At 32.3% G+C, this 27,768-nt stretch overlaps 2 protein-coding genes across 2 annotated transcripts; both read right to left on the bottom strand.

Annotated features, from left to right (window-relative positions):
• Nucleotides 1–3,761: 3,761 nt before the first annotated feature.
• Nucleotides 3,762–5,239, bottom strand: LOC125065263 (bolA-like protein DDB_G0274169). Its single transcript, XM_047672780.1, has 3 exons — nt 5,133–5,239; nt 4,870–5,060; nt 3,762–4,117 (listed from the first exon to the last, which is right to left on the bottom strand). Exons 1-3 carry the CDS (start codon nt 5,152–5,154, stop codon nt 3,968–3,970), a joined length of 363 nt encoding a protein of 120 aa, XP_047528736.1. The 5' UTR covers nt 5,155–5,239; the 3' UTR covers nt 3,762–3,967.
• A 20,308-nt stretch (nt 5,240–25,547) lies between these two features.
• On the bottom strand, nt 25,548–27,375 carry LOC125065414 (centrosomal protein 20). Its single transcript, XM_047672994.1, has 2 exons — nt 27,177–27,375; nt 25,548–25,913 (listed from the first exon to the last, which is right to left on the bottom strand). Exons 1-2 carry the CDS (start codon nt 27,270–27,272, stop codon nt 25,548–25,550), a joined length of 462 nt encoding a protein of 153 aa, XP_047528950.1. The 5' UTR covers nt 27,273–27,375.
• Between the last annotated feature and the right edge of the window lie 393 nt (nt 27,376–27,768).

Here is a 27,768-nt window from a genome sequence, read left to right as displayed (position 1 = left end):
CGGATCAAGAAATTTTTTTGGAATTATACAGTTATGGATTTTGAATAACAGTTCAGAGTTTCAACTTCCAAGTTCCAAGTATCGGCGCCAATTCTACTAATTTATAACGGTTACGATATGAAGGGTTCAGGGGAAAAACAACTTTTATCACTTAATGAGCACACTGAGATATTACTAATTAACAGTTTAGATCATGGATAAAATGATAAATTAAAGCCATATAAATAAAAATTCTTTTTTATTATAAACATATGTGTATTGTTAATGTAATGTTACACTTTTTTAGTTTTGAACCTGGCTTATTTAGAGGTTACAATAAAAAAAAACTTCAAAGTCAGATTTATCAGTAAAAAAACAACCTATGTCCACCAAATTCAGGGGAAAAACAAATAATGTCCCTGAGGTACATTGTAACTTTAATGTAATATGAGCTGAATCCTAACTATACTTTAGTGTTGAATAATATTGTTTTGCTGCAGGGTTGCAATATTTTGATAACGACTGAATGTCTTGGAATTTTGCTTTACTTATTGGTAAAATGTCCTTGTACGCTTGTTCAGGCAGGATAAATTCTGCTGAATCAATAGGCTCTGCACAAGGTGTTGCGTTTCCTCTTTTTCTTTTTGAATCCAGCATAACAGAGGATGTCCAGTGACCATTACAAGAATTCCTGTAGAAAATGAGGCGAGGATGTGAAATCTCAACTCTTATTTCACGAATAGGTCTAGATAAAAATGGGCATGTCTTTTTATAAATTGGTGTTAAAAACTTGGTCCAAGATCTGACTAAAGGCTGATCAACATCAATAACCTGAAAAGGTGAAGGTTTTGCTCTTGACTCAGACACTACTTTTCTCCAGTCATCTGGTGTTTCACAGGGTGCCTTCTGATTTATTAGTGCCATAGTCACTGTCATGGACCATGGACAACAGTTATTTTTTTCCTGAACATAACGGACTATGGGTGTTATTAACCAGTACCTGTATTTTAAAAACAAAATAACTCGTGACTCCGGATTTTATTGTCCTGTTTATTTTTGGGAGGATATAGTGACAGCAATGTACTTTCAGATGGTATTGCTAGTGGAAAAAATATAAAAAGTGGACAAAAGTTGTTTTTCCCCTGACCCCTTCATATGTTACCGATTCAGATCCAAACCAAAGTCGATTCTTTATCGATAGAATCTGAACCAAAACGATACGAAGTTATCATATGCTGCAATATCAAAATTAGCCTGAATTGTAACTTTTATGTCAAAGTGGATAAAAAAATTAAAATAATAGGAAATCGGTTATACTGTCATGACATTAATTCTGTTACATTCTATTCAACGCGATAAATTGACAATTTGTAAGGATAATTGGTCTATCTTCGTCGTGTCATACCATCAGACAGACAAAAGTAAGGGAATTGATAGTGCACATATGTTTGCAGATATATATGTGTAATGTAATATCCTGCCCAAATAGATAGCCTCTAGTTTAGTCTCTGTGACCGAAATGTATCGTTGGATAATTATCATTATTGAATGGTTGTTTTTGTAGGATGATAATTTAGTATCTTTTCTTTATTGAAAACTGAACGTAAATAAAATGTATTAAATATTACTACTACTAGTTGATATAATTCAATGCATTAATTGTTGCAATAAATTAATCTCTACTGTTATTACTTATTATTTTGTCGGTAGAGTTAATAGTGACTCAATCGGCTGTACAGGCTGTGTGATCTGGGTTTTAAAATTAACATAAAAGTTTGGTAAATATGTTAAAACTATTTGTCCTTGTTAAAGGTTGTAAAATGTGCGCACGACGTATTAAATAAATTATAATTAAATATCTGAAAAAGGATTGTTCTAGAAAAATATAAATCATGGTAGATAATTCTTACAAATGGCAAAATACTTCATACTTGCTTTGTCTATGGAAGGGATACAGATAATAAAATGATTTAATTGAAACTTGTCAATGTTATTTATACCTCATATTTTAGGCATAAGAAAATAAACCTAAGTCCATGTATAAAGTGATTACGAAGACATCGCTGAGCCAAAAGAACATATTTTTGTACTTGAAACTTTAATGCATATGAAAAAATTAGGTGTCCACTTATTTAAAGTTTTCGGTGAATATCTCATACCAGGCAACTGTTCAGATATTTATATATATTTATTCAAATTATGTATGTAAATCTGTGTGTAAATGTGTGACTTTTGCCTCCATAATAGCCACCTGGCATGATATGTTTCCCTGAAAATTGATTTGCTTGCTAAACAATGTGTTGAATTTAATATCATTTTTAAGTATGTGTTTTTGTCATAGAAACAAAGATAAATTATTCATAATATGATTCAATTTATTAAGAATACATTAAACAGTAAAATAAATTGTATTGATCATAAATAAAAACGGACTTTTCAATGAGTGATGTACAGTATGTATGAATAAAAGTATTCTTTGATTGTAAGATATTGGAATCTTTTTAAGTGTAATAAAATGTATACAAATGGTTCATGATTTTTATTGCAGTAAGAGCTTGTAAATTTCCCACTGCGGTTTAAACCCTCGCCCTTTGTTGAGAAGGTTTGGAGCTTAATCTACCTCGCTGCTGTAATGCGGATGTGACAAAATTGCGTTGAAATTACACACATGCAGGTTTCCTCACGATGTTTTCCTTCACCGCCGAGCACGAGATGACTTATAAACACAAATTAAGCATTTGAAAATTCAGTGGTGCTCGTCTGGGTTTGAACCCGCAATCACCTCGCCCCGTTTTTTTCCACTTATTTAATTATTTAAATATTTACAGTTATATAACCTATATCATAAAAAAAAGTCAGTGTATAAAGAATGCATTGAAACTACATAATAAAAATAAATGGTGTAGGTTCCTAAGCGGATCGCAGATTTCGTACATTGTAAACATGGAAATAAAATCTTTACTAATATTATATATGAAAAAGTAACTATCAGTCTGTTGCTCTTTCACGGCCAAGCAGCTGAACCGATGAAATTTGGTGAAAAGTAAGATTGAATTCAAAGGTCATACATGCTACTTTTTATGTATATTACCTATTGACCAACCCCTAAAATGCGAGCTAACCTGCAGGTGACAACTAGTCTTGTTTTCCGAAAGTATCGAAACCAAAGCGCACGTTCTCATAGTGCGTTTTCTAGAGCGTAGTCATTAGGTTGATCATTTGGTACCCATAAGACTTACTTAAGCTAAACGGTTATTTTCATACTATAACTAGTGTCTTATGACTTCACTCGCGTTTTAGGGATTTGTTATCATTTATTAACAATACAATTTCTTACAAATTATTGCCTAAATTTTATTAAAATGTATAAGCTATATTAATGTAGTTTCATTAAAATCCATTCAGTAGTTTTCACAGAAAGAGTAACCTCTATACATACAAACTTATACCTTTATAATATTAGTAAGTATATATTCTGGTGAATAATGTCTTTAATTTGTTAATTTACTGCTATACCGAAAAAAAAAATCTGGTCTAGATTATCCAATTATTAACTAAGGTGATTTGTATAAATGAGATAATTTCTCAATTTTTGTGATAGTATAGTATTATACTACAGAAAGTTATCTAATAAAAACCAGTTATGCACTAACATTTGAATAGCCATGCACATTATGATAGAATTAAAACACATAATGTATCTATTTTTCATATATTTATTTAAACATTAAACATCTAAATTTCATTTATAAAATTAACTAAATGTAAAGATCTATTCACTCACAAAGGCATGCCCATTCGAATAAAAATAATTATTTATTAATAATAAAAAATAACTAGATATTTATTGCTGTCTTTACTCTTAGTCTCACACATACTATGATATCTTAGAAGTACGAGCATCACTCATATGAATGCATGGTGATAATAATTTAATATTTGTGGTGCACCTTTATGAGTAACTAGATATTTAACTCTATAATTGACTTTATTTACCAAATCCACCTCTACAATTAGGGCTGCTTTCTACCACTTTGTCACTCGAATCCCATTGTTCTGGTGTCTTTGCTACTATTGATAAAGCGTGTACACCATTTTGAAGTTCATCTTTCAGTATGTCATTTACTAGCCGATGTCTCTGAAATTGGAATAGAATATTACATTCCCTATTCAATAACTGGAGGTAAGCCATTGTGGAAGCCTATAATATGTGGTGTACATCTGTCCAAAATACTCTTTATAATAAAGAAAAAAGTATTATAATCAGAAATAAAAATGTTTATAATGTTTAGATGAACTAATTTTTTAATACTCATCATTTCGCACCTTAACAATGTTAACAAATTGCTTTATTTTCTTAACTATTTTATAAACAGATGTTGTATTAATGGTAAATAGAATTTAATAACTTAAACAAATAATATTCTTTCTATGACCAATTAAAAAATATGAGATGAATATATTTCTTAATGTGTTAACATTTTAGTGCTCTGTACATAAGGCTAACTGAGACTTAAGAGTGTCGGGCGAATATGTGTAAAACTTCAAGCATTGGAAGACATCAGTGTAAGACATATTTACACATCAATTCTTGTGTTAATTTTTGCATTCACATATTTTATTTTTATACCAATATTTTAAATGGGAAAGGAATTCTGTTTGCTACTTTTTCACAACCAAATCACTGAATCGAATTTGATGAATTCTGGTAAGGAAGGCCCGAGAGTATTTCATGCTTAACAACAGATGACTAAACCTTAAAACTATATAATTTCTTCTTTGTACAATTCAATATATAACGCAACGAAAAATTAGCTAAAAACGAAGTATTAATGTTATCGTGATAATAATGTTGATTAAAAATGAATTTTAATGTAATAATTTATTCACCTTTATTAAAGCTAGTCCATCGAATTTGTCTGACACAACAACAACTTTGAAGTGCGTCTCCGCGTTTTTAGGTACATTGTGCATATGGGATTCATTTATAACTTCCAAGTGTTTCGTTTGTAAAGCTGATTGAAGTTTAGTTCTAATAGAATTCGTAATTATCCCCGTCGTACTCATTGATCTTGAATAACCTAAAGCGTTATAATAAAAATAAGATACACGCTCTGTGATTACTGATATTAATTTTTAGAACACCATATCACCTAAGCGAAGCGTATGATGCATAAATAATTTTGCCGTTTCGAGTGTTAAATGAAGAACGCGAATTGTTTAATAAATCAGCTGAATGCTGATCATAATATTTTCACGTTTAAATTGACGTTTGATAAGACAGCGTTGACATTAGGCAAAGGTTCTGAATTCTTATAAAAAATAGTTATATAATTACGTATAAATATTAATGTAATAGTTACTTAATAAACATTTTTAAAAATTTAGTAATGTTTTCATTTTCGTTAGTAGTATGATAACATTTAATAATTCTACAAAGTATTAACGATGTGTCTCTACTCTGTTTAGACTTTTTTTTATTAATAAAGTTTCTAACGAATATAAGACTATATCGCAGAGGTTTTATTAAAATAAAAACATTACATAGTATAAAACAAAGTCGCTTACCGCTTTCTGTCCCTATGTATGCATCTTTAAAATTACACAACGGATTTTGATGCGGTTTTTTTTTAATAGTTAGATTGATTCAAAAGATTGATTTATATGTATAATACATGCACAAAATGGTAGAGAAACTCTGATAATTTTAAAGGTTTCTGAAATGATGTAGTAAATAAACACATTTTTTGCGCTTACATTGCAAACGCTGGCTGAACTCTACGAGATAGAACAAAATTATGTACTACAGTATTTGTACACCTTAAAATGGTCTTCAAAGCATAATTATGTCTTAGGGATAACCCACAATAACCACTTTTTATCCTTTAATTTTCGAAGCAATTTTAAGAAATACAGCATTAATCCTTATCCAATTAAGTACCTTAAATACCTTGTGAATTTAATAAAGATCAATATAGCCCTTTACAGCATGAATATTTTTAAACATATTACAGATTTAAAACGCAGAGACATAACGGTAATTACTGAAAAGTGTGAACGTTGTCATGATCATCATTGTATCAGTGCAGTATCAGCTTTGCACCCGTGCGAAACCGGGGCGGGTCGCTAGTAATAATAAACAAAAATAGGTAAGCCTGTAACCTAAAAACATTTCTTAACCAAAAATATAATTAAAAAAAAACTATAAGTATGTATTATTCGTGATTATTCACATTATTCATATATTTATGAGCGAGCGACCCAAAAAATAAATATCATTCCCTAAAAAGGTCTCATTGGGCTCAGGCTTAGTCTTATACTATACTAGGCAAGTACGGAGCTTAAATCACAACAAATATTTGAATTGGCGATTCGACATATTACACGAATACTTTTTGCAAAGTCATCGACATAGCCCACCGGATTAGTAAGCTGAAGTGGCAGTGGGCCGGCCATATTTGTCGTAGAACCGATAACCGTTGGGGAAAACGTGTTCTAGAGTGGAGACCGCATCTTGGCAAACGTAGTGTAGGATGTCCTCAGGCACGGTGGAGTGACGATTTGCGCAAGACGGCTGGCAGGAGCTGGATGCGAATTACCGAAGAACAGTGACGTGCATTTGGAGAGGCCTATGCCTAGTAGTCGACGAAAATTGGCTGATGATGACGAAGATAACTTTTTGCATGCCACGATGTGTTTTCAAATCTTATTGTCAGTAATTCTTGTTTGCTTTCGGAGCCAACAAGAATTACTATTTTCGGATTTGTACATACATAATATATTCTATTCACTTAACCGTCTTGGTTTATTATGTTTATTTTATTAGGTTCATTAAATTATTCTAATACGACTCATTCCAACTAAATTTTGTAGAAAGGATCCTCTTACATTAAAGTGTATGAAAAACAAAAAGAAATGACCGCGGTGAATCCGAATTGTGTCAAAATGCCAATTCATATTAAATCTCTCATAGATTTCAACTTGCATTTTATAAGATTGAAAAGAAGTTATGACATACCGAATTCACCCTGAAAAAGAACTATGAAAAATCCTTCCGAGCCATAAAACGATATTAACTTTCCCTAACATTTTTTTTATCGAGTTTGATGGATTGATTTTTCATTGGATATTTGGGCAAGTTTGTTTTTTGCGATCTGTCCCATTCCTTTGATATATAGCGCGATCAAATAATGCCGGTTATGTTTTATACTTACCAATCTTTTATGAGGTTTATGCGATTGCTTTGTTTCCTTTCAGAAATGAAATGTAGATAAATCTTTTTATCATTTTGTGGCAGTAATCTGTATGATTAACGTAATTTTATCAGCTATTCGATTGCGATAAAATTATATTATAAAATAAATGACGTAATTATAAAAAAATCTTATTCATTAAAGTATTCAAATTTCAGACATAGATTAGAAGTAAATTGTTTTAATGGGAAGGCGATTTGTTGAGTCTCAAGATCTACGGTTTTAAGTAACAGAATTTTTTGACTACAAAAAGCTGAATAACTATTACTGGCGTTATACAATATTTGAAACAAGGACACTGGCATCTGGAGCCTTATACGTTAGACAAACAAGCTTTTTCTTTTTCGTTGTTTGACCAACGAAGCAAAAATTTCCACTATTGAATCTCTTGCTAAATTAAATTTCAAATATGGTTAAGCGTGATCATCTGAGGTATTTATAAATAAATAGGTTAATAGATAATAAGATACGATAATAAAACGTCTTAACAAACACATAAAGCAATAATTAAATCAACTCATCAGCTTAAACACTCGTTCTTAATGTAGTTGTCAATGTCAGCATTCGTTACGAGTGCTTCGAACGCGTCCAATATCCGCTTTTGTGACTCCAGTTGATAATAGGATAGCTCGCGAGTCAAACAATGCTATGTCCCTATGAAATGACGAGCAGTACGACTCACGCGTGTGCCCCAGTTAAGTTGATCATTGGCACGCTTTGTTAACTGACGTTAACGAATTTTTAGTTTCCATTCAATTACAGCTAAATTTTTATATTTTCGTCGAATTGAATTTGATATTTTTTACAAGAAGGATTTCTATAGAAGAGGAAGATATCTACTTAAATAAAATTACTAGTAAATAAAATGACATAGTACCCTACAAAAATACAGCTTTAACCAGTAGGTGTAACGAGAGAAATTTGAAAAGAGGAGGAATTCCTTATAGAACGTGGGCACATTTGCAGTAAGGACAGTTATTTCGACAAGACATAATATTTCGCTTAGGTTTGTCTTTTTGTAATTTAACTGAAATTCAGTTAAATGTATTATAATCTAATGAGCAGTATGTTACGGTCAGCCGGTTACTAGTAGTGTTTTGGCTAGATAGAAATATTTTTTGGCTGTAGAGGAGATCCTTTACACCCAAAAAATATTTCAATAAAAATAGTCCAAGCACTCACTTATCAGATATTTTACCGCCTAATAATAGTACTCAGTATTGTTGTGTTCCGGTTTGAAAGGTGAGTGAGCCAGTATAACTGCAGGCACAAGGGACATATTATCTTAGTTCTTAAGGTTGGTGGCGCATTGGCGATGTAAGAAATGGTTAATATTTCTTACAGCGCCATTGTCTACGGGCGATGGTGACCACTTACCATCAGCCAACCTATGCCATAACAGAAAAAAAATGATGACATGTTTAAGCGAAATGAAAAAAAAAAGCCTTCGAATAAAGGCACGCCCACAAGACTGACGAGAAATAATTATTAAAAAATAATTTTCAATCGCGAATCTTATAACTTAATTGTTTATAAATAAATTTAAAAGGGCATTAACTGGAACTGTTACCGGCTCGTATTACCAATAAAATACTTTTTGAATATAATATCGTGAGATTGTTTTATTTTTTAGAAGACCATTTTAAGATTTTGCTTTGAAGAATGACGTAGGTATGATTCTATCATTTTATTGCCATAGACGAATATTGAAGTTTTTAAAGTGGAACTTTGAGCTCATGAGAAATGTGTATTTCAAGGTTGATTTAGGTGTTCTATCCACTCGTCATATATTCTATAGCCCGACACCAATATTTATTTACTGTGATCTGCTTTGATACGTGAAAAGTTTAACTACAGGCACAAGACACATCTTAGTTTCCATAGTTGGTGGCTCATTGTCGAAGGTTCGAAATGGTTAATATTTTTCACCATCAGGTGACCCATTTGTCTGTCCGCCTATATATATGAAATTAAAAAAAAAAACGTTGCAGGCTCAAATAAGTTTCAAGTCTCTCATATGTAGTGAGTTGCACTTTTTTTTTTTATAGTTACTAAAGTTTAATGTGGAACTGCTAATATAGAGCCAGTTTAGGTAACGTAAAGCTGTACACTCATTGTAGGACCTCCAGGACCCTCTAGGACCATTCTAACACGCTAAGTGCTTGTAAGCAGAATTTTATCCAAAAGATAAAGGTTTTTGCAAGGAGTTATGAGTGCGAGATGATTCATAAACTCAAATTAAGAACATAAAAAGGCAAAGGCGACTGGATTTTAATCCTCACTCGATTACATTCCACATATTAAGTCCGCACCATTTGGGTTCTTCAAATAAATAAAGTTCATAACATTTAGGTTATCTGTATACATTTTATTTCTGGAATAATATTTGTAGTGGCCATGACCACTTACAATTAAATACATTTATTAATCATGTATTGTATCAAAAATGTTTCGTGTTGTAAAGCCTTAAAGCCACTATCAGGAAATCTTAGCAATGTAATGCAGCTAAAATAATGTTCATTGCAGTGCAATAAACGGAACGAGGAACAGCTGTATGGCGACTGTAAAAGAATAAAAACATTTGTTATGATACTGTTAAGCTTTGCCGGATAATTCTAGGGAAATAATGAATAGCTTCTGTTCCAGAGCGGTAAAATAATGTTGGCTATGATCTGAAATTTAAATCTTAGTTCTTGCGGTATTGTTGTACGACTCTTCACATTTACTGAGATTACTTTACAAGATTACAACTAATAATAATAATAACTTTATGCTTAATAAAATGCCGAATATTATTTTTTATTTAGTAGCCGATATGACCCAGTGGTTAGAACGCTTGCATCTTAACCGATGATTGCGGAAAACGCTGGCAAGTAGCAGTGAATTTTCATGTGCTTAATTTGTGTTTATAACCAGGAAACCTGTACTATTCTAATTTCAACGAAATTCTACAAAATTTGTATCCAACCCACATTGGAGAAGCGAAATTTATAAGCTGTTACTATACTAAACTATTTCATATTTACAAATAGCCACATTATAGTAAACAAGATGATATCTTATAATAATGAATGCGAAGACGTTTTGTTTCGTAATGCCTCAATGAAAAAAACTTCTGCGTCTCGGAGAAGGTGTAAGTACAATATTATTATACGAGTAGTTTCGCTGCATATTTCCAACCGCTTTAAGTTTAAGCTTGACGTACCAAGCGTGAATTTCATGACTTGGTTAATAATAGAAAAGATTTGAGTTTTCGTTTTCAGTGATTTTCGTATATGATTATTAAATGATGTTTCCAGTATAACAGGTACAAGAGACATATATTATGAACATCTCAGTTAACGAGGTGGTGTCGATAAAATGAATTTTAACAATTCTATACACCAAGCAGCAATATGAGGTAAACTTAATAAAATTACGGCGCCAATGTTCTTTTTTTATGGGATCGGTAGGTGGACGAGCAAATGGGCCACCTGATGGTAAGTGGTGACAACTTACCAATCCATTGGTTCTTCTAGATGGAATCTTCACTGTAAGAGCCAATTTGAATTAAGAGAATATTGCTAACGAATGATTCAAATATCCTTTGCAGTTAAAACTGACCTTCGTTAGAGCGAAAACTCTTATTAAACGTATAAATTTGTTTTATTGCCTCCTGGTAACCGAAGAGTTTGATGTTTCGTGATACGTCATAATAGGAATCCTACCAATATTCCTCGCAGTCAAATTACGAAAGCCAGTGTCAAATATGTGTAAATACTTATTTAAATTCTAAATGTCAACAATTGTTTTGTTAAAGAATAAATGTATACAGACGTTAAAAATATATAATTCGTCATTTTCTTCGGTAAAGGAAAATATTTTGAGGAAATCTTCAGACATTGTCTCGTAATGTTTCCTTCAAAAGGGACGCATACTAATGATCCGTGGAGAAAAGAGTATGATGTTGCTTCTAACAAAAAATCAGTTAAAACGAAACAAAAAATTGTTAAAGAAGAAAATTCAATGTAAATATTTCACGAGTTTCATGTTTATTATTACGATACTGTTTAAATAACGTGTAAACAGTGCTTAAATTGTTTAATATTATTTTATACAACCAAAATAAAAAACATGTATTATTATAGTAAACATATTAAAATGAATTAATTAATTATTCCATATGATATCGATGAATCGATAAAATTGACAAAGAAAATTGCTGTTGTAATGGAGAGGTACAAAAACAGTCACGGGAAGCCGAGTAAAATGAAACATTGAAAACCAATATACAAATAAGGCACAACTTCGATGAAAACATAGAGTTTCGTTAAGAAAATAAATACATCATTAAATAAATATGTTTCTTATTATTAGAAAGATTAATTATATAACAATGACGTATATAATGTACACACACACTCAGAGACACTGAAAAAAGTAGAGAACGGCGGTGGAAAGGGGGCCTGACGACGTGGGAAAGCGTCATGCCGTTTGACGTCACGGCATACGAGTTGATCTTGCCCTAAAAGTGGAATGAATTCATCACATCCAGTCAGTATTATATGCGTATAAAACTATACTTTCTATATTGATACGAACGTTCATGCTGTCAACCACTTGAAACATTTATTCATCGAATATAAATGAACATTTTCAATCAACTACCGCTGCAGTATAATCGCAAATAGACTTTTATAATTTATAGAAATATATTTGAATGTAGCGTTTAATAATTTTAATGTTACTAAAATATTCTTTAATGCTTTTTAATTTATATTTATGTATGTATTAAATATTTATTAGGTTTTTGCCAACGCAAAAACTTCTCAACGAAACCTAGCCGCGAGACAAGACGATAGTGTGCGTGTAAATAAAATGAACTCTTTATTCTTTTACTATTGTGATCAGATGGGATTGCATGGATATGAAAGACACGATCGAAGAAACATTTATATCGTTCATTAGTAAATTAGGAGTGGAAATAAACGGTTCAGTAAATATAATGGAGCTTAAACAAAAATCGCCTGTTCGTACGTAAACTTCACTTAATTATCCACATGCTAAATTAATTTTGATTTAACATCGTCGGCAACGTTAATGAAGAAAAAACATAAGTGAATCTTCAGGTTGAGTCGAGATGGCCCAGTGGTTGGAACGCGTGCATCTTAAACGATGATTTCGGGTTCAAACCAGGCAGGCACCACTGAAATTTCATGTGCTTAATTTGTGTTTATAATTCATCTCGTGCTCGGCGGTGAAGGAAAACATCGTGAGGAAACCTGCATTTGTCTAATTTCAACGAAATTCTGCCACATGTGTATTCCGCCAACCCGCATTGGAGCAGCGTGGTGGAATATGCTCCAAACCTTCTCCTCAAAGGAGAGGAGGCCTTTATCCCAGCAGTGGGACATTTACAGGCTGCTAATGCTAATGCTAAAATGCTAATGAATCTTCAGGTTATCCCGATCACAGGACTATTGAAACCTTCTTACTAAATATCCTCTGCGGTTACCATTCTTAATGTAGACGGAATCTGAAACGACTGTTATAACCTATCTTTATATTTATAAGTGATCCGCTTCAAAGAATATTGGCTTCAAAATAGTGAGTGAGTTTTGAAACATTTTTGTGAAGAGAATAAATTACTTTAATATATTTCATTAAATTAAAATACGATGATGCGATTTAATTATGCAAAAATAATTAAATGTAAAACAAATTATCTCGCGCTAAGCCGCTAGGAGCGTAACGCTCTATAAATAACGACCAAGGCCAGAAGAAAATGTTTATTAAGCTTTCTAAAATGCAAGCGGCACTGTACCGGCACGTTGGCTAAATACGCGATTATTTCGAATTCACAAGGAGTTCTTTGGATATTTTTTTAAATTTAAAATTTTCTGCTATAAATTTAAAATACCCCCTACATTTAAGTGAGTCTTAGAATAGAGGCCACTGACCTAGACTGCTGCGTACCCAGTGTAGTTCGCTTTCCAGCGAGGTAGAATGACCTGAAGAAGCTAACGCAATCCGATTGGTTGTGGAAGTTTTAACTTTCTGAGACGTTCAGAGAATTGGAGACCTTTCTGGATGCAGAAGTCGGATCACTGAGAGCTTTGGCGATGATGATTGGCTGAATGATGATAATGAATTTTCAAAGAGCAACTTGTGGTCTACCATTCGGGCAACCGTGTGACAAATGGAGATAGATATATACGAAAATAAATATTGCTTAGTATGTCAATGGAACAAACCTTCCAAACATTGGAACTGATATGTTATGTCCTTTGCGATTGTAATTTCACCGGTGTACCCACTTTTCGAATCGAAACATAGCAATCGAATGTATTCCTGCTTGCGGTAGAATAACTAACGAGACGAACGTACCCAACGAGCTTGCACAAAGCCCTATCACGTCTTGGAAACAGCTAGTTCATCCCTTCTTTGTGTCCATCAGATTTTTATGATTTTTATTGTCACTTTATTAAATAGATATATTGCAGTGTCTACATTGAGCGGTTGGTATTCTGCATTTCAAATTACCAGTATTTATAGCGAAATATTTTTTCAACGATTATCGAAAAATAAGCTTTAAATGGTTTGCGGTTGCGTTGAAATTTGTATAAACCTCCGCAAATGAAAATGTATGAAATATCATTTGATGAACACGGAAAGCACTCACTTTGAATAAATTTGCATGTGGTTTACGTGATATGTAAAGGTATGCTCTTAATGGCACTTCTTTGATTTAAATAACTTGAGAGTGTTATCTGAAACACTTGGATTGCTCATATATTTTTTTTTCCATTATCTACTTTTCTATCTTATTAAAAATGCCGTTGCGATAACGATTTTCTTTAAAGTTTATTTTAAATTATCCTCTAAAAGGTTTGATTAGGTTAAATAAAACTTAGCAAATAAATAACTCTGTCATCCCAGATTTAAAAGTGGTAAAAATATTTTTATTTTTTGGAACAGTTTTAAATATTTCCATTGGACATTTTATTCTAACGATGTGTGTTTACTTAACAATTTAGTGAAATTGTGATAGGCATCAATAACGGTTGACCTGTTCTCTCAATGATGAATCCAAATCAGTTATCTCCACACAGCGTTCGTTAGTTTCATTAATTGGAGCAACTTAGTATTTCAAGCGCTGCAAAGGCTGCGCTATACACTTTCTGGTGAATATTTGAAAAAAATATATATTGGCCAACATTATAATTGCATATTAATCTCATTTTAAGTTCATCTATATTTATAAAGTCCATTATCTAAAATATCAGTTGAAACACAGCTGAACGGTGACTGATCCAGTCGCCTATTACGTATATTAGCATACCTATTCTGCAATTATTTAGCGTGATCGAAAATTAAATTTTAGGCATTATATTTCATGGTATTTTTAATTACTTTTGTGGTCATTTATAAGTCGTTATTGGTTTCCTTGAACAAACGGTTAATCTGATCTATATTTTCTCTGTCTTCCAAGCTGGCTTCGTTGATATTGTTAAGAACACAACTACGAACTTCACTTGTACAAATAACAAACTAAAGTCAACTACAAGTGGATCGTATCTTTTGGTGTATTTGAGTTCATACTTATCTTTTTATTTGGGTATTTTATGCTGCTAGTATGATGTTAACCCTCTTTGGAAATGCTTAAGTTGTTGAGTTAGTTCTTTCCCATCATACGAGTGGTTGAGATATAACTTAAAAGGGGGTTTACATTCTGGACCTTAAGATATGAGATTAGTAATTAAGTATGCACATATAATTTACACTTAGCATTAATTTACAGAGCCGAGGTGGCCCATTGGTTTGAACACGTGCGTCTTAACCGATGATTTTGGGTTCAAACCCGGCAGGCATCACTGAATTTTCATGTGCTTAATTTGTGTTTATAATTAATTATTAATAATATAATTATTGTTTTCTTTTTAATTATTAATAATATACGAGATTCATCTCGTTCTCGGCGGTGAAGGAAAACATCGAGAAAACCTGCATGTGTCTAATTTCAACGAGATTCTGCTACATGTCTATTCCACCAATACGCATTGGAGCAGCGTGGTGGAATATGCTCCAAACCTTCTCCTCAAAGGGAGAGGAGGTCTTAGCCCAGCAGTAAGAAATTTACAGGCTGCTAATGTATATATTTACAAGCATATATTATTAAAAGGGATTCCGAAATGTAAACAACCCACGTGGACCATCATTGTTTTTACTGGTACGACAAAATATGACAGATTTGTAACGTGACCATTGAAAATACACGTTATACTTACTATAAAATTATTATAATATGTTTTGAATTTAAATTTGGAATAGGTATATTTATTGAAATTCGTAACAATTAAAATCTGTCAGACAAATTTAATTATTGCCAGTTCGACCGATTCGAAACAATACAAATGGTCAATAAATAATTGATACGAGTTAAATATAATTAAATATGAAAAGCTAAAACAACGCAAATCACGCCCGTGTCTATTTGAATGCTAAATATGGAAAATTTTAATTGCCGTTATTGGTATATTTTCACTGAAACGTTCGTTCATTTGTACTTGTAATAAATAATGTCTGTCTATACTTGAAATAATAAAAATATGATAAGTCGTATTGTCGTGTTGTCTGTTAATAAATTTAAATCATGATTTAAGTTAAGGAACAATATTATAGTTTAATACAATTCACTATTCGTTGATTTTCATGAATGATATATAAATTTTGTTTGCTATTTTATTTGAGTAAGATTTGTATTGAGTATTGACACTGAGTATTAGATTCATTATTGTATGTAACACAATAAACATTTTTTTAAAGAGTGACTTCTATATATAAGCGGACTGGCAATTGACCACCACCTGACCACCTGGTGGTAAGTGGTAATTATTGCCCATACTACGAGAAATATCAATCATTCCTCATATCACCAATGCGCCACCAAACTTGGGGATTACGAACACAACAATACTAACTATTGTTGTTTGGGGGTAGAATATAATATAATAAGTAAATCAGCTCGTGCAAAGCTTCCACCACTAAGTAATACTACTACTGAATCTTTTACCGGCTCTGTTATTAATCCTTTAACGTGACTATTTAATCCTACCTAGCGTACCTACTTGTATGAAGTAAATTTTGACGTCATCATGTTACGAAAACGAATACTCTAAAGCTTCATTGATATATACACTACCTTTTTTATATTATATGTACAATTACAATTTACAATTGATTACTTGATGGTATTATAGTCATAAATACCATATTAATTGGCATTGAAACATTAATCTTATCATATACGGTGAATGTACCGGCAATTAAAGCAATTAAGATGATCTGTTCCTCGTGCTTTAACTACGCCGTCTCCCACTTCAAACTGGAACAGTTGTGTTGATATTATAAATGCGAAAGTAACTATGTCTGTTGCGCTTTCACTGAACCGAATATGATGTATTTTCGTACGAACTCAAACAAAGGTATGGTCATATTGTATACCCAAAAACCTATGAACCAAAACGCGGGAGAAGACGCGGCTGAGAATTAGTTGTTGATAAATCAAACAAAATACAAAATCCTACCAAGAAAAACTAACATCTTCAAGATTCATATTTTTTTATGAATACGTTTTGAAAAATGGTAGCAATATTCAAACGAATTCGCGGGATACAGTTCTCTGTCTGAGTTCAATCGAGTTTATTTTGTCTGCTCAATACAAATACAGAATAGTCGTTCAATATTAAAAGGTCTATAATAGAATAATAAACAATTCGTGTTTCAATAGCTCGTGAATTATTATTGACTCAGGAATGAAACTGACTGGCGAAATATACTAAAATGATTAGTTTGAGTGCTTCGAATATATCGTTTTAATGTTCAACACGCAAAAAACCTCAACGTCGTTTAATTTTCAAGTACATCTTTCATAGCAATCGTTTTTTTCGATTCCATTCGAAACATATTCTTTTAGCTTTGAGATGTCGCTCCATCAACGTTCGTGTACATTTTGTTACGCCTCGTGCGACGTGTCGATAAAGTATTTTCTGTATTTTCATCCGTTTGTTATTCTAGATGTATTTTCAGACAATACATCGTTCTCCGTTATTGAGCTGTATTCATTATATTTCGTCGAAGCTTTTCTTTGACGAGACTTTCCGGGGATTGGATCGCATCAAGCATATGAGTTACTGTTTTACCGTCGGATATATCAGTATTTGTTTTTCTGGTTTAATAAACTTGTAGTTGTTTTATTTAAAATTTTGACAAAGGCTATTATGTAATTCCGAGAGAAATATTTCGTTTTATAGAATTAAATAATTTATTGACGGCCATATACTTACATATAGTTAAAAAATTGTTTAATTTCTATATTGAAGTCATAAAATATTTTTATCATTTAGTACAGAATAAATATTAATATAATTGAATAGTAACAGCCTTTAAATTTCCCACTGCTGGGCTAATGCTTCCTTTCCCTTTGATGAGGCTAGGAGCATATTCCACTTCGCTTCTCCAATGCGGGTTGGTGGATTCCCATATGGAAGAAATCAGACACATGCAGGTTTCCTCACGATGGTTTCCTGCCTTCGCCGCGCTCAAGATGAATTCTAAACACACATTAAGAACTTGAAAATTCAGTGGAGCTTGCCTGGGTTGCACCCAGAGATATTAAATATTACGGTCTATAAAATTGGTGATACTTCTTCGCCGATTTTCATTGACATCATGCTTCATAACATTACAATGCATTTCGTGTTTCGGTTATAGATTTCATAATACTGCTACTCGGACAAGTAATTTTAAAACTTGTCAGCTTGCATTACAAACTCAGGAATACAAACATCAAAGTTTTCCCACTAACGGAAAGAATACTAGAATTCCTCGTCTTTTATGCACGACCGCCTTTACAGCGAGCGTTAAAGTTGCTCTAACTATTAACTTTTGTTTACGTGATGGAGGCGTTCTTTTTGAAGGGGGCTCACAAATTTTGTTGGCCCGCGATAAATCTGAGGAGTTCGTATTTTTACGCTCGACCGTGTTGAAATGCATTTCATCGTGTCCAATATCTCTCGTTTATCTGCACCGCTCGCTTTAAGGCATAGATTATCTATCTTTTAAGGTTCAGATTTACTTGACGGTAGCGCCTAGTGCAGGCCAGACCACTGATTCGTCAGATATTTTACCGCCATACAGAAATATTTAGTATTTTTGAGCTCCGGCTTGAAGGAGGAGTGAGAGAGTAAAATACGATCTTAGCTCTCTAGGTTGGTGGAAAATTCTTTTCAGAAACTTATAAACAGCATAACAAAGTAAAAGATAAGTTACAAAATAACCTGCAGTTCATTATACATATTATATAATAGTATATTAGTTGCTTGTGTTCAAAACCGCAAATTGATTAAGATTTACGTGTGCCTCGCAAATTATTTTTTTATAATTGCTACTAATTACCTAAAATAAGCTCTGAGTTTTAGCTACTCTGTGGATCGGATTGTCGAGGACAGGATGGTAACGGGCGGAAGGAAAACAATTTATAATATAGTACCTTGTTCGTAAATAAAAGCAGCATTTTAGTCATCATAGCCCAGTAAGCACCTTGGGAAATGGCAGTTGAAGTTTTATTTCCTTAGTGTTTATTCTTAAGAGCTTTAGTACTTATTTTATTTATTCTTACTTGCCTTCACTTTTAAAGTCATGTTTAATACTGCTATATAAATAGTTCTTTGCATGTAAATTTAATATTTCATTTATAAATTTAAAGTTATTTGAACAACCTATTGTTCAAGAATAAAATGATAAATATGATTTAGTTTCAACTTGTAGTCAAGACGACTTTTTACGGAAAATAACTTGTAAAGTAATTTATTCCTACTAATTAAAAGTTATTAAACTGAGTTAAGAATTGTTTGGCTTCATAGAGCACGTTTAATTGTTGAATTGTTTGGAAGGTGCTATACGAATACAATTCATCACTTGCTTGTTTTTATCGATACTAAAATTTACTAAGGGCCCTGGTATACGCATCGCGTTGCCTTGTGATAGCTACGTCACTGAAATAAATAACATATCTCCTATTCCTTGACCAAGCTGGTTCCATAGTTAATGCTATTTTATAATCATTTACTAGTTGCAATCCGTCTTAATCCATCCGCGGTACTTTATCACGAGCTCTTCAGGCAGCGCAGCAACGACGAGAGCTCTCATAAAAAATAAAATATTTAATATTTATATAAGAAAATATTTCATGACATGCTTCGTTTCAAATCGTTTATAAGTAAAAAATAATTGATATTCACATTTCTCGAGCCCAGTGGTTAGAACGCATGCATCTTAACCGATGATTTCGGGTTCAAACCCAGGCAGGCACCACTGAATTTTCATGTGCTTAATTTGTGTTTATAATTCATTTTGTCCTCGGCGGTGAAGGAAAACACAATTCCACCAACCTGCATCGGAACAGCGTGGTGGAATATGCTCCAAACCTTCTCCTCAAAGGGAGAGGAGGCCTTAGCCCAGCAATGGGAAATTTACAGGTTACAAATGTAATGTAAACAATTCTTAAAATATAAACGAATAATTTATGTGCATTTGATATTCAATTGTTTAATGTAAATGTAATGTAATTTCTTTGTACGTTTGTCCTTCAATATAAACATTCTGTGTAAGTAATCTACCCGTACGAAGCCGGAACGGATTGCTAGTACAGATATAAATGTATACAATTTCCCGCCAGTGTACGACCTATTTTCAACTATTAAACACTAAGATTTCACGAATGAAACAGTGCTTAAGGCTATTATTCGACGCGGAACTCATTTAATGTTACGTATTATTCATATCCTCAACGCTACATACCTCAAAGGTACGAGTGTATGCTAATTGCAACGTTAGATAAATCAGTCAGGTAAAATATCAAAGTTTATAATTAGAACGTCCCAGGCATACATTTCAGATATTTTTATATAATATGAGAATGGTCTTTAGAGGCTTAAAGTCGGAGTACGTCTCAGCTCTGGACTAAGACCGTCCTTCCATTTTTAGTAGAAGGATTGGAGCTGATTTCAACACTTTGCTCGAATGTGGGTTGTTTTTTTTTTGGTTTGGGTCACATGATGGTAAGTGGCACTGTAAGAAATATTAACCATACCTTACATCACCAATGGGCCTTCTAAGTCGGAACACAACAATACTGGGTACCTCTGAACACAAAGTCCTATCACCAAGAATCGAGCAAGAAGATTTTGACAACACATGCATGTTGCCTTTCGATGTTTTCCACCACCGACCACGAGATGAAATATTTAAAAACAAAAAAAAAATTGCTTGCATAGGTTTGAACCTGCAAAAATCGGCTAAAAATTACAAGTTCTGATCGCTTGGCAATGTCTATACTGGTGTTATAAATGCGAAGGTAACTCTATGTTTGTCTGCTACGCTTTCAACGAACACCTGACGGTCTCTAAAACTTGAGCGGAGCCGCAGGTGACAATCAGTTAAATATAAAACTCAATTATATAATTTTCTTTTCTAATATGACATTTACTGTGTACGAACTGTATGTGCAATATGTAGTAACTTTCATTCTTTCAAGTGTTCATATGGTTATAAAGCAATCTACATAGAGTTTAGTCAACTTAGTCGACGTTGTGAACTTTCAAGACGTTAAGACGGGGCGGTACGGGGTGACAATTATCGAATAACTTTAAAACGTTTCTCCCCTTTCAGTGTTGCTAGCTCTTAGAATATGCTCCACATATTTTACGACAAATTAATCGGTTATGCTTGATGTTCGTTTTAATTTTACCTCATTAATAATTATTAAATACTGTTTCCCAGAAAATCCATCGCATGGAAGACATGTTCTAAATTCAAAATCCCATTCTTATGTTTCATATAAGGAAATGTTCCGTGTGTTTTATAGGCATGCTTAACCGATATTTACTAAAAGTTAATTTTAATTGGTGGATGATGAGGACATGCTATCGAAATCTATTTTTGGAACTAAGTTCTTTTACACGGCTTATAGTAGAGTGAACTGGAAAAAAATCATCACGTAAGGGAAAAGCGTTATACATACCTATGTAAGAATGGGATTTTGAATTTAGAACGTGTCTTCCGTGGAGGAGGTCCTCCAAGCTATTGTTCTCTCACTTTCTCTTTATTTATTGATCTATTTATTTACTAAATCTTTCTGTCTCTTTCTATCGTATAGGATTTTATATAACATTTAATTCATCATCAGTCATTGTCGATTTAAATCGACAAAGATACAAAAATTATTCGAATGTCAAACGTTGTTCATTTATTTTATTGTGTCTGTTAGTTAATACATAATATATAATTCAACTTCGTTCCAACCGGTAGCCCCACAACACCTCTGTTCATTTTTTTTATTGGCCCCGAATTTTGAACTAAAGACCTCAGGATTTAGCTAGCAACGAAATAAATAAATATCTTTTCACCTTTGTGATATTAATAATTCGATAAAAATTTACGAATACAATTAAATATACATATAACTACGTCATCACGGTATTGCAAGGTTTTGAAGGTATTGTTTTTATATTTGAAAAGAACGGTAGGTAGACTAACGAGCTATACCTTTTCACACTTCGACGGCCACCGACGACGTGAGGGTCGAAACGCTGATTGAGAAAGAACTGCTGAATAATATGATTTTCTTTTGCAATGTTTTTAGTTGTATTATTATTTTTTATTATAATCTAAGTCAGTTTAGCTACAGGCAAAAGGGACTTAATTATTAATATTAGTTCTTACTGTACTAATGATAGTGGTGACCACTTACTCTCAGGCAGATCATTTGCAAGTCCAGGGCCGGATCTACCATATGGTATTTTGGGCTTCAGCCCAAGGCCCCGTGTATTCAAGGGGGCCCCAGCTAAGTCAAGTCAAAGTCAAAAATAGACTATAATGCGAAATAATCCATAACTTTATTAAATTAAACAGATCGTATGTTTTGCAGCCCTGCGAGTCCTGCAATTAATCAAACCCATTCAATTCATTTAATTCATGTCTACGTTCAGATATGTCTTAGGTGGGCCCCTAAGTAGTGATAGCTCCGCCCCTTTGCAAGTCCCCATTACTATATAAAATAAAATAAAAATTACAACAACACACTCAAAACTACTGAGCCTAAAAAGCTGAAATTTGGAACATCAGTTTATTTTATAAATATACTAGCGACCCGACCCGGCTTCCCACGGATGCAAAGCTGATACTAATTGATCTATTTTAAATGCACAATGTATGTAAGGTACATAATGGGATAAGGATTAATTGTGTATTGCTTAAAATTGCTTCGAAAATAAGCCATTATTTCTCGTAAAAAGTAAAGGATAAAAAATATATGTGTTGTGTACAATACTGTATTACATTATTTTGATCTACCTCGTAGGGTTCAGCCAGCAATGCAATGTAAGTGCAAAAAAATGCGTATATTTACTACACCACTTTAGAAACCTCTAAAATTATCAGTGTTTTTCTACTATATTGAGCATGTATTATGCGTAAACATAAACCTTCCTCTATAATCAAACTACCCATTGAAAACCGCATCAAAAACCCATGTGTAATTTTAAAGATCTAAGCATACACAGGGGCCGACAACGGTGAGCGACTTTGTTTCATACTGTGTATTATATTTTATGTTAGAATATTTCTATTACATCATTTGTAATAGAAATATTCTAACATAAAATATAATACACTAGGCGAGCTACCCGGTTTTGCGCGGGCGTAATTTGTGAATAAAGAAAATATTTATATCATAATATAAATAAAATTTATACTCTATACAACTCAGGAGTAATGTATCTTTATACTCATGAATAAATTTTATAATTAGATCTTTATTAGTTCCGGAGATTAATTCCTACATACAAACAAACAAATTTAACATTTTTACAATATTAGTATAGATTAAACAGTAAAGTTAAGATGTTTTAGTTTCAAATGGTTTTAAATTGTTTTTTCTTTTTGTTTCGGTTACCAGGTTTCCTAACTAACAACATTTGTGTACATACAAATATGACAGTTTTAAAGTTATAAGCTACTTAAACGTAATGTTAAGCCTATTAGCGTGAACATCGCATGCAATAAGGATTTAAATAACATTAACTTACAACAAAAAGTATACCCAGTTACGTTAAAATTGTACTGACTTTTTATGTTTCAATTGAAATATATAATATCCGAGCCGGTCCAAATGTAATTAGAATAGGACCTTTCGGAATGGAACATGTGACGTCAACTGATGCCTCCAAGTACCGTTAGCAACACTATCGATGTTACATATTTTTATTATATTTTGACACCAATATGTGTGCTTAACGAGAAGTGCTCAGAAAAAGCGGCTTAGTGTACCGTTTGAAAAACAGAGATTCGTATGCTATGTAATTTTATTTTATTTTAGTATTTAATTAGAAATGAAAATGATGTATTAAACATTAAAATTTATTTAACATCCCATTGGTTAGACTTGAAACAAAACACTGACTTCGAGAGAAATATATTAGGTCTTTTCGGTAACAGAGAATTTGATTTAAAAAAAAAAAAAACATTAAAAAGTTTTTAGTTACGCTATAGGCCTTATGACTTTACACAACGAGCCTCAGGACAATATACGTGAACCAATCTGCTAGCTGTACTTGAATTTAGTTAATGACATGCACGTGGTTATACTGATCGTATATGTATATTTGATACATGTATAGTATTCATTTAAATTGATGAAACCGCGGTGATGTATATTATATTATATATTCACCACGCATTATATAATAATATAAAATATTTAATTTTAAGATTCTATTTTGCACCCCGCTGCGTTCGTGTTAATAAAGTCTTTCATTAAGCTACGGGCCTTTACGCTCCGACACGTCTTTATATTAGATATCAGTTGTAATTTATAAACGATGCCCTGCTTTTATCTTTCAAAGGATGCGTTTATGAACTGGTTTGACTTTTAAGCTATTGTAGTCGAGAATTTTATCAATATCACATTATAGTATAAAGTTACATATTAAAACTATTTCATTATCTTGTAGTCCAAAATTTATGAATTTTTAAGACATAATTTTATCAAGATTATTTTTTGTTTTTATGATATCCTTCTGTATAGTAAGAGCCAAATAAAGTTTTAAATTTTTACATCAGACGTAAGGAATTTAGGAACACCGCACGAGACATTATTAACGTACGCGTCGTCAGAGCTAGAACCTTCTACAGGGCTACATAGGGAAGCCTATCGTCGGGGCGTTACGGTAGTATGTCCAAATGTCCAAGTGAATCTTTATCCCGCGAAGACATGCTCCGGAATACCGGAGTATGTATTCCGGTGCATTCAACACCTGTGAGTCCCACTTAAATTCCAAATGCTTAAAAGCTTTTTCAGCGAAACTACAAAACAATAGTGGTTTTAATTAAGTCAATTTTATTACTAATTACTTTTACTTAAAGTAACACCCAGTATTGTCCCAATGCTATGCAGATATTTCCTCTTAAGGAGAAAGTTTGTAGATTATTGCGCCGCCATGCTCGATGTTGGATACAAATGTGTTTAAATTTCATCATGCACGATCACGATGTTTTCCTTCACCAATCACGAGGTGAGTAAACACAAATTAATCTCATACAGATCTAGACGTGCTTGTTCAGATTACAACCAATAATCTTCGTTTAAATTTCAGGTGTTTTAACCACTGGGCCATCATACCAGTTATGAATGTTATGAATCCATAAATATATATTCCATTTTAAACTATTTCCACGAGTCGTGTTTTATAATACTTACTATTTATATTGGAGGAATTTTAAGAAAAAAAAATCAAGAAAAAACGGATACTAAAATTAACTTTTGCAAAGTTATTTATTGTACAGTCTTAGATTGCTTTATGGATAAAAATAATATTTTTTTAAAGTCTGAGCCCTGTTATTCTTCAAACTAACATCCAAGTTTTCTTGACTTTGATATTCTTGAATAAATCAGACGTTTTGTTGATACAAATCAAGAAAAATAAAGCCTGTATTCTCGTAATATTCTTGTATCACGAGACTTACTTTGATCTTGAAATCATATCATTATGATATAACTACATATATGACTTTATGAATAATAGTTACATAGAAAATTAATTTTACTTTAAAATGTGAAACTTAATATTTCATCAGAGAACAAAGGAGGTTGTATAACACGTTTAACCTCAAAATAAAAAACTAAACTATTTCAAGAATACTAATTTTAAGAATTTAAAATAAAACAAGAAGCGATAGAAAAGTCTAGATTAAAATTTTCAGTTTTATCTTCCATAATTACATAATCTGTTGCGCGTTGGAGACTGTTCCACTGTCCTTTTTGATTCTATTAATTTTACGTTTAATTCGTTCAGTGTAAGCAGCAACGATATTTGAAAGCAGCGGTAATGTTGATGACCTTTCATCATCTTTAACACCGACCTCTGCACATAGTTCCGTTCTTGTCCTCTTAACTGTCGGCATAGCTGCCTCTGAAGTCATCACGGAGGCGGTGTAGAGGTACCCATTCCACTCCAAGTATTCCTTAACAAGCTCATTGACTAACAAAACTTCGTCGGTCGCCTTTGGTGCACCCAAACTTTTGAATCCAGGGTTTAATGACATTTGTCTCTGTTGGAGAATTTCTGTAACTTTTGCTCGCATCTGAAGACATAGAACGTGAATAGTTACGAAACTATTCATCAATAAGGCGTATTACTCGATAACATATTATATAGGTGATACATAAGTGGAGTGAGCATTCGTTGATTTATATGCAGGATAATTATGTCACATTAGTAATACAAATAATTAATATAACTGAAAATATTCTATTTACATTATATATTATATATAAAATTAATATTGTAATTAATTGTTCAATAATTTGTATATTATTTTATGTGACATAATATTTAAGATTGGCATATAAACTATTATTGTTTTTTGTTTTTAAAAGATTGATCTGTCACGGAAAATAATCACTTTATTGCGTGGAATTGCAATATATATTTATCAAACTTGAATTTATTTTGTCATCCTGACCTACTGAAATTACACCTGTTAGTCAAAGTCAAAGTCAAAAATCTTTATTCAATATAGAATTGTTTAAACTTGCCTATTGATAGTCAAAAATCTACCACCGGTTCGGAATTTAGCACCTCGGACCTGAGAAGAACCGGCGAAAGAAACTCAGCGGGATATTTTTTTTTTACCAATTTGAATGTACAATAATAATTATATTTTAGTTATTTGAAACAGCCTGGAGGAGATCAATTTATTCCCAAGGTGTGCAGTCAACTAAAAAGTCATTAGTGTTGTAATATCCTTTAGCCGATTTTGTTAAATGTCGATTCTAAGAGCGTACTTCAAAAAAGTATAATTTTAGTTGAATTGTCTCAAATTTATTTCAAAAATTCATAATAAACTGTGTTTTATTTAAGAACGGGGTATGTCTAAAAATAAATCGTAGACAAGAGTTTATTTTATAAAACCGAGCAAAATATACTATAACAATGTTAAACGAAATTTACTTTTACAATAGAAGAAATGTTTTAATTCGAAGGTAGCAAATTTTGACGTTAGCTTAATTGAATTAACGAAGGTGCGCATTGCACTTTTCATCTATTTAAAATGAGATCTAAAAAATTAAGCTTTTCATTCAATTAGGGCGTAACATCGAGCAGGAATTTTTAATTTCTTTGCAGGGAATTTTTTACAGTATTCTGACATCAAACAGCGATGTTTAACGAAGAAAAAATTAACTAGTGCCTATATCTTTGTTCTTATTAAATATTTATGGCTGAGTGATTACACGTGACGTCGAATTATTCGTATTAAATGATCACTAGAAGTGAAACACTCAATTTTATATAATAAACGAAATACGTTACGCTTAAACAAGAATTTGTTTAAAGAAATTAGTACCTCCGCTTGAAATTTATTCAGCTGACCGCTCTTCCTCAAAAGATTTTTTATTGCGTCCAGAAGCTCTTTTTCGGAAATTGTCTGGTTTTCGTTCATTTCGTTTGAAATTTAATTATTTCCAAACGAAGTATTATTTGTTTAACGACGTTAATTTGTTGTTATCTGATATGAAGTAATCTTTTTGTATTTGACTTAAAATAATAACGATAAATAATTTTTCATGTGATTCAATATGACAAGATATCAATCAAATGTCAATGACCTTTTATAACGGTTTTAACGGTTCGTTATTTTCTTTTATGCTGCCAGGGTTTTTAATAAATATATATTTGCTCCATCGGAAACAAGCATTTCATTTAATAAAGATATTTATTTTAATGATAAAATAAATTGCATCTTTTTTAGTTAAACTTATATTTTTACTTAAATCTATTATTAGAATTTTAATTAAAATATTAAGGCAAATTACTAGGTAGCTGGAATTCTCTCTCCGCCAAATATTCGTATATTCCTTTCGCATTATACGATTATGTATAGAATATTCAATAAAAAGAAAACATTTTGAGATACTCTTTCCTAAAATTCTCTATTT

The sequence above is a fragment of the Vanessa atalanta genome, chromosome 7 (assembly GCF_905147765.1).
Source record: "Vanessa atalanta chromosome 7, ilVanAtal1.2, whole genome shotgun sequence".
NCBI classification, from domain to species: domain Eukaryota; kingdom Metazoa; phylum Arthropoda; class Insecta; order Lepidoptera; family Nymphalidae; genus Vanessa; species Vanessa atalanta.
This window is presented reverse-complemented; position numbering and strand designations above follow the sequence as displayed.

Excerpts from the sequence above, each read along its gene's own strand:
- LOC125065414 (XM_047672994.1), bottom strand. The coding sequence starts at position 27,272 with ATGAACGAAAACCAGACAATTTCCGAAAAAGAGCTTCTGGACGCAATA. Across the intron at positions 25,914-27,176 it reads TGAATAAATTTCAAGCGGAG|ATGCGAGCAAAAGTTACAGA; the intron begins GTACTAATTTCT and ends CTATGTCTTCAG.
- LOC125065263 (XM_047672780.1), bottom strand. The coding sequence starts at position 5,154 with ATGCATCATACGCTTCGCTTAG. Across the intron at positions 5,061-5,132 it reads GCATCATACGCTTCGCTTAG|GTTATTCAAGATCAATGAGT; the intron begins GTGATATGGTGT and ends ATAACGCTTTAG. Across the intron at positions 4,118-4,869 it reads ATGGACTAGCTTTAATAAAG|AGACATCGGCTAGTAAATGA; the intron begins GTGAATAAATTA and ends TTCCAATTTCAG.